The sequence below is a fragment of the Tinamus guttatus genome, unplaced genomic scaffold (genome assembly GCF_059628265.1).
Source record: "Tinamus guttatus ecotype Peru unplaced genomic scaffold, ASM5962826v1 Tinamus_guttatus_pri_ptg000197l, whole genome shotgun sequence".
Lineage (NCBI taxonomy): Eukaryota > Metazoa > Chordata > Aves > Tinamiformes > Tinamidae > Tinamus > Tinamus guttatus.
The window spans coordinates 5008808-5020123 of record NW_028288731.1 but is presented as its reverse complement, the minus strand read 5'-3'; the positions used below and the strand labels follow the sequence as shown (position 1 = coordinate 5020123).

Sequence of the window (11316 nt, the reverse complement as noted above, 5' to 3'; positions counted from 1 at the left end):
AGTGACTTGCAATTTTGCACCACTAGCGATTAATCTGACAACATTATTTAATGTAATGCCAACTGTTTCCTAGTTATTTTGCAGAATAGTAGATTAAACCACAGTGAAATAAATAGAAATTGCCATTCAAAGTACTTGTGTATCCAGCTGAGGTTGACCCAGCGCAGGACTAAGCCCGGAGCAGCACCCGGGGAGGCCGGTGTGAGGGCGAGGGGATCTCGAGGGCTCCCCGCGCCGCCCGCACCGCTCCTGCCCGGTGCCAAAGCCAGGCACCATCCTGCAAACAGCAGCGCCGGGGCGGCCCCCGCGCTGGAATCCTGGTAGTCTTCCCGGGACAGCAGCAAAAGGCCGGGGCAGCCGCCGAGGCGGCCGCTCCTCGGGCAGCGCCAGGCGCAGACTCGGCTGCGATTCCAGCGGGAGCGCCCGGTTCCTCTCGGTTCTGCACCTCGAGGCTCCATACGCCAATGCACAGGCCTAACAAGTAATTCTTCCTATTGGATTTAATGACCTAAAAAACCTTAAGTTTAAATGGCAACCACACGTGACCATAGCTGCTATATAACAAAAGCCTTGTGAAAATTATTATACTTAAGAATTCCGGATTTTTTTTCAGATTTAGCTTATAAAGGAGCAACCTAAAATCCCTAAGCTTCAGGGGGTGTTTGGAGCAAGCGCGTGCCCATTTTCCTCTTGAGACTGAGCTCACCTCAAGAGCCAGTGCTGAGTCTGTTCCGAGGTGTCACACGGCTGGACAAAGTATCACGCGCTGCATCGCAGCGAGGTAAAGACAACTTGAAAATGGCCTTGGAAAAACAGCACTGTGCTTGCTCCCACTGCTGTCATCTGGTGCTGCAACCCGCAGAATTGGGTCTGGAATTCATGCATGATATACATATGCATCAAAATATAGAGATTACGTTAAAAATATGTATTTGGCTCCATCAGCACGTATGTAGCTTTTTCATGGAACAAAGGTCTATATCTGAACACAAAATAAGTAGTACATGGAAGAAAGGGGGGTTATTTAATATATTTATCCGTTAAAATGGACAATGGGAGATCAGATAGCAAAATTGTAATAAGCCAAATTGTATTGAGTCATCCAGTCTATCATCAAACACTCCTAGTCTGATCGACCTTTCTCAAACTTCATTGGAAAAGTGTTCCAAAGTTTCACATTTAACAGACATTGAGTCAGTTACGCTTGACATTTACTATTTTAGTGCTTAAAAACATTCTCTGGTTCAGCAATGAGAACTTTATCAAGAAAAATTTATAGCTTACCACAAGACATTTCTCCTGTAATGACTACATATGTGAATTTAAAAATTCTCTTTAATTAGACTAGAGCTTTTCATAGCATTTCAAGGGCAAAAGAGCTGCGATCTTTTCAGCATTTCCCAAAGAAGATAATTATCATCTCATCATAAATCCTCTAATACTACGCTAATGGACGTTGTTGTTGTTTTGTTTTTAATAGTACTCTCAAAAGTACTTTAGGGGTATCATTAGAGCAGAAAGCATGATCCTAAAAATCAGCCTAACACTGAAACTATGCCATGTATAACGAACACAACATGTATTTTCTAAATACCTAGTCATTAATACTAAGTTTTGCACAATAATCTCTTCCACACATACACAGAACCCCCTTACACTCCTTCCTCAGGCAGCTAGGATTAAACATTTATTCTGGAAGAGCTGTTAGGCAGGAGGATATTTATTTTCTAATAATATTTATAATTTTTATTTATTCCTGACATCTGCCAGCATCCCATCTTGCATCGGCTTTTGACCCTAACAGACTCACAAAATAGGAAATTTGTGTTGCTTTTGAAAGCCAGGTAATGTTACAGACATCAAGAACCCCTAAATGAACTGCAATAAGATGGCAAAACAGAGAGAAACACGATTTTCAATTGAAATGTCCCTTGTTTCAGAGAGCATTGTATTGATGAAAATACCTGCTGTTTTTCTTTTAAACTGAGAATTAGTTTACCTTTAGCTATGCATTTAAGTGCTTTGGGACTGCCAAGAATGACATTTTTTATTACTGTTTAATGTGTGAAGCTATAGACCATTGCAAGCAAATCCAGGGGAAGTATTCCAGGTAATCTGGCTTGTAGATATCAATTTTAAAAGAAAATACATCCCACTATGCAGACACGGGTTAGAATTCAGATTCTAAAACTGTAGCTTTGATGAGTATCTCTGTTATAGCAAATAGAAAATCAGGCAATATATTTAGCCTAAGCAAGTCTTTTAGTTTCAATTATCATGGGATTTTTCTAAAATCAGCAAGGTTTTGGATTTTGGCTTATGTACACAAACATCACAATGTTTGCTGTAACATTTTCCTTGAGTTATACATTATAAATTACCACAGCAAGCACTCTACAGTTGCCCATTTGACATTGGCACAGTTCACTTATTTACACTATTTTATCTTTTCTGAAATATACATCAGAAATTGACAGAAAACTACCAACTTCCATAACTAACCTTTTTTTTTTCTTAAATAATAATAAAAAACCCCAAAGAAATAAACCACATTCCCCACCTCCCCACATATGTGTCCGTTTTGTAGAATTCTCTTACAAGCCTTTCATTCACTTAAGGATGATTCCCCAAGGTACTTTTGTGAGACACATTTCAATATCATTCAATTTACAGAGAATATATTCAGTAAAGACTGGATTGTTTGCTGTGAGCAAAAAAGGGCAATACTAAATTAACCACTAAAAACCCCTGCTAATCTGATCTCATCAGGCTGTGATAGAATTAGAATATTTTGGTACCTACTTAAGAGTTCATTTTGATTGACCTTTAAAAATAAACAGCTTGTCTATAAGGTATTTGGGGATAAAGTACACCTGGCTATCTTGTCAAATTTCAATTATACTTATCCAAGTAGATTATACCACCTTTTGTTTTGCTTTTATTATGATTCTTCCCAAAGGCTTTTCACCAAGTGAGAGAAAAAGATAAATAAATCATTGTGTTGGTTTTCAGAATCCTTAAGAAAGAACTGCAGAACCACCTTCCCATGTGACACATCATTTTAGCAAAATCTTGCGATTGCATGGAGCATAAAAAGTTCAATTTCTTACAAATTGGCCTGAAAAGAAAGGCTGTAAGACTGGTGTAAAGCTGTCTTAGCAGTAAAGCAGCAAAAGTGGGAGTAAATAACTTTTCTTTCCCCAGAGTGTTTCAAATAAGATAAAAGTGTCCTAAACATGCTTTTCAGAGCACGTTCTGCAATGCTCTTGGGAGCTACAAGTTAGGCAAAGCAGAAGTGTGTGGAAAAGGAGTGAAGAATCTTTAACATGTCTGACACAGTGATCACCATGAAACAAGGTGCTGCACCCCAGCCATTCAAACGCAGACCCGGAGAAGTCCGAACGAGATAAAAAGCACAGCAGCAGCACAAACAGCACGCCAGAAACTCCTGCTCCGACCTGGCAAGCCAGCTCAGCAAATGGCAGCTTCCCAGCAGCTGGGACACGGCAGGGCAGCAGGCGGGAAGCTGGAGAGGGAATTAAAAATAAAACTGGAGCTTCCTGAATAGGGAGATGCAGCTGTACTCACACATCAGGGTAGCAGAAGAAAGGACCTGCTAGGACCTGAAGCACAACAGAGATGAGACCATAGGGAGCTCCAACTCTATCCTGGCTCGTATTTCCACAGCTACGCTGAACCAGAGACTGGACATACAGCTTTAACTCCTGGAGATATCTAGGAGAATCTAAGAGTTATTTAAGGAACATCAAGGTGGGAAATCACAGAAATCAAGTAAGAACAAAGGAGTTTGGGAAACAATAAGAATCAGATGTAGGAGGGCAGTTATTACATATGCCAGGTACATCATCAGATGTAAAGGACAGAGCTGGCAAAGTTCACCTCATGGGAAAAAACAGCACAGCAAGAGGCCAAGGAGCTCGGAAGCTTCCGGCGCCGGGAGCTGCCGGAGGACGCGCGGAGAGGCCAGCGCTGGCCCGCGGCGTCCTGCACGGCAGCCGGGCACGCCGGCTCGGCACAGCTCCTGGCCTGGGGCAGAACCACCGCTCGGATGCAGACCAGAGACTACACAGAAAGTATGTAACATACGTCCAATAGGTGTTAAGGAAGGGGTTTTTCTTTTTAAGTCAGAAAGACGATTTCTCAAGCTAAATGTTTTAGATAGAAGGAGGGTTTGGCCAGTAAAGATATTAATTCTCTTTCAGCAGACAGCAAAAATGATTGCTGCAATAATGTTATGATAATAATGTTTACTTGAGAAGATGCAAAAACAATTTTTCTCAATAGATACTACATTCATGATCACTGACACCTAAAGTCACTGTGTGGAGTGTTTACACAAACAGAAAGGAAGTTCTAACCAGAAAAAGCAAACAACTCTCACTCCAAGGCACTCACAACCGTGAATGTTAAAAGCATGCATTATATTTTAACAAGATGAATGAGAGGCTCTGACAGGAAGAAGAGTTTTAACTCTGCAACAGCCATTTAGGATGCACCTACTTGCATAAGTAATGGGGCTGATTTTCCCTCGCACTTTTGGGAGGAGGCAAATCCTGTAGGATTTGTGACTCATCACAAAACGGTTTGTGCCAATCAAGATTCATGATTTTTTGTCCTCTATGTAAACAAAATATCTTAGCAACCTATCTTCACTAGAGCTGTTTCCAGACAGTCATTAACATACCTGATAAAAATGTATTTTTCAATGTACATATTTAGTGATCTAAATAAGGATTTACATAAATACATAGGCTGAAACTGCACACAAAATAAAATGGAAAAAAAGGCTGACATGGTTTCCTTACGTTTGTTCAATGCTTTGTTACTCAAAACTTCACAGGCTAGCATCTACCAGGAAACACATTTAGATTTGGAAGGATTAAAGGAAAGGTACTGAGCTCTTTTCCTTTTTTGTTGTTCCTTTTTAAAAGGCCTTTCCCGTTGGGAAACTCCATGCTTTGTCACCTCCGAGCACAATGTGGTACAGGCAGCTGCTTCGAGCTGGCTCCGCTGTGCAAAGTTCACTGTCAGGACTGGCTGACTGCTCAACTGTCAGGGAAAAATGAACAAATACTCACAGAAAGGGAAACGTGGCAGTTTTAGAAACACACTCTCAATAAAGCATACTGTGAACTATAGACTATTGCACATTTCAACATGACACAAGGAAAATAAAGGTTCAAAAGAGAATACATTTTAACATAGAAATATACAGACTAGCTTGTGCACAGAAATCAAAACATGGTTACAAGACACCACTGCAGTCAAACCTGTCTTATAGTCTGCTTACGATCTTAGTGACCTTAAGAAGCTGGTCCAAACTGATTATCAGCAATACTTTTTTTGTTACTTTTTTTTAAAAAAATATTTTGAGACCACATTTTTGATACACATATATATATTCTGTGGTCAAAACAGACAGACTTAACTTTAGCGATACTAAATAAAAGTGCAAAAACATTCAAAAAATAAAACAAAATAAAAAAATACGGAAGCATAAGCTAAAAATTTTCTGCATAGCTGAAATCTATTTAAAGCGAGTCCTTGGTAGGGGGTTGCTGACAGGAGGAGAAAGCAGTTTTTTAGAATGTCTTCTGCATGTTTGTTTCAAATAATGCAAAAAGGTCATTGGTGGGCTTGGAGAGCGTCTCACAGGCAGTTCACCCCCGTGTCCTTAGACACCATGGTGGTGGCAGCGCCTCCTTCCGCGAGGTAGACAGCGGTGCTGGACTTGCCCGGGGCTCCCCGCTCGCCGCCGTTGTTGTTGACCTCGCAGGGCAGCGGCTCCGTGGAGATGACCCACGTTGAGGGCCGCCACCGCTTGAGGGAGTACGGGGTCTTCACACGTTTCTTGATCTTTTCTCCTGAGCCCGATTTGCCATCCTGCGAGAAGTCACCTACTGAAGAAGAAAACAAAACGGAACAAAACAGAAAACAGCGTTATGAGGTTACGCTGGAGACGCGGCCAGCGTTCAAGGCTGTTGCTCGTGGAATACATGAGCAACATCTTTTCAAAAGAAGCAACGGTGTGTCAGAGGCACGACAGGTACACGAACTAACCACCCACAGTAGCTGCCATTAAAACAAAGGATTGGATTTTGTCTCTGTCACAAATTACCTCAGTGATTTGTGTTACCTTGAATGTGCATTGGCATCAAACAGCAGAAATAGCATTTGCCTTTGAGTAGCTTTTGCAATCACAGTATCTTATATTACCTGTAATGGGAGGTACAGAAAAATGGGGCTACTACAGGACGGCAAAGGCTCATTTTTAATAGCATAATTAAATTATAGATCCTCTAAATAATCCCACTTCACCTGCAAAGCAATTCTTTCACATACAAAGCCTCAGGCAAGGCTTAGGCCTTCACCTGGGAGCAACGTGGCCCATTCTCTGATTTTTTTTAGTCCAACCCTTTCACTTATTTAACCTTCAAAACCTTTTTTTTTTCCTTAATTTACTCTTTAATTGAAGTTACTGAAATAATATCTTTCTTCCCATTCAATAAAATTTCAACTCACATCACTATGTTAGCAAATGAATTAAGGTTTCCTACTTAAAAGGAAAACTTGAAAAGCTTGAACATTCCCCTGCTGAATATGCAACTACACTTCCTGAAGGATCCGTTCTGGTTGGTTTCTAGAGCCTTCGTTTCCACACGCATAATGCCTGGCACACCAGCCAACTCCACTGCTAATTACGGGCTCTTATCTAAGCGTGGTCAAAGGCTTGCAAGGATCTTTCCAAGACCTGAGTGCACTGTGGAAACACCCCTCAAAAACACACCCAGGGAAGTGGTCGCAGCCGCTCCAACAGGCCCAGGGATGAGACACGTCCGAGGCCGTCAGCTCCTGCCTAGCACAGGCAAGAGAGCCATTACAACCTCCTAAACCTTCCCCTGTAGAGCACTAAGGCAGCTATTCTGATGGTGACTGTTAAGACTGATTCCTTCTCTAACTACCTGGATTAATTTTTAATATGCACATGGGAAATTGATGAGAGAGTGCTGCAGTTCCTGGAGCCCAGACAGCAAAGCGCAGAATGCCTGAATGTCTGTCTATGCTGGAATAACACAGTACAATCGGTCACTTTAAATAATGAAATGTGTAAGTAGTTATTTTAATAAATTATTTTAATCAATGCATCTTACAGATGACTACTCTTAAGAAAATGAGGAAAAGTAGGGAAAAATATGCCCCTGAAAGAAGAAATAGGAGGATATTACAGTATGCCTGGCAGCTGCCCGGGTGGGTGCCTTGCAGAGAGCAATGAGTGCAGAAGTGACTCCATGTCCAGGGTAAGAGGAGCTGGGTCAGCAAGGGACAGACTGTCCCAGGTACGGGGAAGGAAGAGCGACCTCATGTTCTGAAGGTGACAGAGACAGAAGACAACCCTTTACTGAGAAGACTGAAATTGCATTGGTGGAAATTCAACTTATACGGGATTTAGTAGGTACGCTTTGAGGAGGGGAAGGGATACAAAAGGAGAAAAAGGAGTTAGTGTTTGAGTAAAAAAGGGTCAGGGCAGCTGTTGAAGCCCTGCTGGCACTTACACTGCATACTACTGCTATCCAAACTATTTGCGGCCGATAGATCCAGCGAGTTTGGCCTCTGTGCTCTTCTAGCCTGGGTCTGCCCAGGATTCCTTGCTATGTTCTGGATGCTGAGTGCAGCCGTGTCCTGCGCTGCGCACGGATTGCTGTTGTTGTTATTGGCATTTGTTCGGCCGTTATCCAGCGGTCGCTCTCTCCTGTCCACCAAGCGGTCCAGAACACCTTCATCGTGGCCAACCTGCTGCTCCCGCCTCAACAGGGGCTCATGCTCATCAGGGCTTGAATTAATATTCAGCCGACTATCCTCTCCACTGAACTGGTTCTGAAGCATTTCCTGGGCCCTCTGCGCTACGGAGCTGCTCGTCTGGCCCGAGGGCACTGCCCCGTTCGCGTACGGGGTTGTGCCAGCATGAGAGTTGATGCCGTGGCTCCTCCCAGCCACCCCGTTCATGGTGACCGTCACCACGTGAGGCTCGGCTGCATTGATGGTGTTCATCTTGGCAACTCCCGTTTCCACTTGCTTCAAGTTCGATTTGTGCTTGCCGCCGAATTTTAACCGAGGCTCCTTTGTTGAATTTTTGGCGTTTAAAGGAAGGGTGGTAGGCCTCTTCGGAAGGTTTTGTTGCTTGGGTAGAGGATAGACCTGAGCAGATGGGACATCAGGAATCAAACACGCTTGACCATTGCCAGTTTGTGTAAAGTCCTGTTGCCCTGTCACCTCCACAGCAAGTTTTATGAGTGGATACAGCAGGCTGGAACTCGTGCTGCTGAGCGGATCTGGCCCACTAAACTGCTTCAGGGAATGCTCCATCAGGTTCTCATCAGAGCTCTCCTTCAGGTTCTTATCCACTTCTTTTGGATCCAGTTTGTTGGTCTCCAGGTCCTCCTCCGTTAGCTGCAGACAGACAGGGGTGGGCCCACCAGGCTGCATGACGTTGGCAGGATGCAAGTTTGTTTCATCTGAGTAAGGCATCTCCGATATGGTGGTCATGCCCGTGCTGGGCGTGAGGCCGGTTGTGTTGGTGGTGGTCGTGTTGGTGGACAAGCTGGTGACGCTCGTCTCGGGGCTGGGGATGCGCGCCTGCGCCTGCTGCCGCTCGTAGTTAATGGAGTTCCTGTTCTTCTCCCCTGAAGTCAGCGGTGTCGTGGACATTGAGTGTTCAGAGGAAATGTTCTTCACTATGCTGTCAGCGTGGTGGATTGAGTCTTCGATGTAGGAGGAAGAGGAGTAATCTGGATATGGCCTTATCTTTGATACACGTCTATGATGCGAGAGATTCCTTTAAGAAAAAATAAGGGATATTAAGACCATATGTGTAAAAATCACCTTAAATTATAAAGCCTCTCAATTAAGAAAGCTGAATGTCTTCATGTTTCTTTCCATGCATAATTACGGACAGATATAGTTCAACCTGAGATCCTTCTGTAACTTTCTGGACAAATCCTGGGTAGCAGAAATTATTTTATTAGGATAGAAATTTTGACATAAGTGTTATTAATACACCTAAGTCAGAGATAATCAATTTTCTTCTATTTGCCCAAGACACTGTCTTAGCAGTTCAGTGCTAAGGCACCACAGTCCAGCACTGCAGAGAAGTGAAACTGCAGGAGAACTTGAAACTGCAAGAACTTTACAGGCAGGATGGAGAAAGTGATCTGGGGAAAGGTCACAAGGTTCCAAACTCTGAAAAATCTACTATTTTAACAATTTAAGTGTTCCATGTTTTGAACAGAAATTTTTAATAACAAGGCACACTGCCTTGTATAGCAATATTCCTCTTCTCTCAAATCCAGATCTCTAGTATATACTAAGTATTAATGTCAGTTCAACTCATTCTCATTCTCTCTAAATAATTTATAGACAGAGAGGAACGTGCAGCACCTCTCCCATTGGGGTCGGGATAGAACATTGGCCTTGTGGGTCTTTAACTGAAAAGCTGTAGGTTTGAGACTCAGTGATTTCCTGAACCTGTATCTCCTGAACATGTACAGCTTTTACTATCTAAGTTTTAAATAGAAATTTCACACATCATATAGCAAGAGATCTTAAAGACTGTTCCAGATCACCTCCTGTCTGTGTAAACCTGTTTGTTCAGTTAGAAAGTCCCCTCAGGGAAAAGTCCAGGTTACCTAAAACGTGAATTCTGGGGTTGTTCAGATCTCAGAACTGGGGATTCAAGTAAAATGAAGCAATCAGCATCTTATCACCCAATGCACACAGACAGAGTAGCTCACAGAACACATGCCCACTCCAGAGATCACGCTAACATCACGCTAACATCACGCTAACATCACGCTAACAGCTTCCTTCCCGGAGCCAGCTAGGCACATGCTACACCCTGCTGACTGAAAACAGGTATTTTCGTTCTCACCGCTCGTTTTGCATGGCAGTTGACATTGGATTGACCGTTGGGCTGACTGATTTATTTCTCTCCCAAATCATCATGAGCTCTGCCATCCTCTCCTCAGCACACTGCGCTGTCAGCCGAGCTTCAGCATCTTGATCCCAACAGTCTTCAATGGTCTCTTTAAGTGACCTCACAGCCTGCCAGGGAAAAAACAAAATTCCTTGTCTTGCATTGCTTCCCCTTTGCACTGGGCTTCTAGTTCACTGTCTCATAACAGCATTCTGTACACATGGAAATAGTCACAAGCTGCTAAGAAAGACACATGGAAGATACCCAACTTAATTCACAGTCACTCTGTCCCAATAGTAGCAGTATGCAGGACTAACACCATCATGTCACACACACACACGGTGGGAAGATCATTATTTGGAAAAACGCCCTCATGGCTGCGTGTGTGACCACTTGCTCTGCCCTACAGCAGCCAAGCATACAGAGGGTCAATGGTGCTCTGGAAAGGTCTTTGCTACCCTCGATGCTCCGCTTGGCGAGCGCTGCCTGCCTTGCCCCGCACGCAGCCGTGCTCGTGCCCTCGGCCCCTGCTCCCGCCTCTCAAACCTCAGCGACCTTGTCTGCGCTACGGGGGACACTACTGCTGCCCTTGTGTTACACATGCAGAAAGAGAGACCCTTCCCGTGACCACACGGCGCGTGGCTGGCGCAGTCAGGGTTAGAGCTCAAGATCCCCACATGGTTTCTGGCCATGTCAGAGACCTGGAGAAGAGAGAGCTGAGGCTACGGGAGCACTGAGCGTTTCTACTCCAGTGCAGCCCAAGTGCACGAGAAGGCCGGACGTTTACTGGCCCCCGCGGCCGCCCATGGGACACGGGTCCAGGACTCGCCAGGATGGGTCACGCTGTCCCAGCTCAGCCCCTGTGGCTGGGCAGGAGGCAGCTCAGCGGCTCCGCGGGCTGCTCCTCACGCCAGACCCGTCCTGCTCCCTTCTGCCCAGGAGCAGTTTTCACCCCACGCGCTGCGGACAGAAGGGAAAGAGCAGGGTCCTGGCTCAGCTTCTCTGGAGCTCGCCACAGCATCTCCCTTGGGATCAGCTCCTACAGCCACAGAGGGTGGAGCGGGTTCTTTGCTCCGTTCTTTGTATCCGTGACACGACTACTTCTTTCTCCCCGCCTCTCTCTGGACACGGGTGTAGATCCATCCCCAGAGCACAACATTCTTTTTAAAATATTATTTTGGATTTTTGCCAAAATACTATAGACACACAGAATTATTATGCAGCTTAAATACAGGGATCATTCTAGCTCAGTGTCTAATAATACTGGGGGCTACCAACGCATTGGAGCATAATGAACACTTTAAATGCGAGTCAGCCAAACAAAA

The 11316-nt window shown here is 44.3% G+C and overlaps 1 protein-coding gene across 2 annotated transcripts in view; it reads right to left on the bottom strand.

The window, feature by feature from the left end:
* Positions 1–4735: 4735 nt before the first annotated feature.
* The window catches only part of BMPR2 (bone morphogenetic protein receptor type 2), an 85965-nt gene continuing 79384 nt past the window's right edge, over positions 4736–11316 (bottom strand). The window contains exons 11-13 of one of the 2 annotated variants that reach the window (XM_088523759.1): positions 9947–10119; positions 7575–8854; positions 4736–5921 (exon numbers count right to left, since the gene is read on the bottom strand). In XM_088523759.1, the coding sequence (XP_088379885.1) occupies positions 5671–5921; positions 7575–8854; positions 9947–10119 (1704 nt within the window). In that variant the 3' untranslated portion in view covers positions 4736–5670. The remainder of the gene's footprint in view (positions 5922–7574; positions 8855–9946; positions 10120–11316) is intronic. The other variant, XM_088523760.1, reaches the window with a different exon arrangement.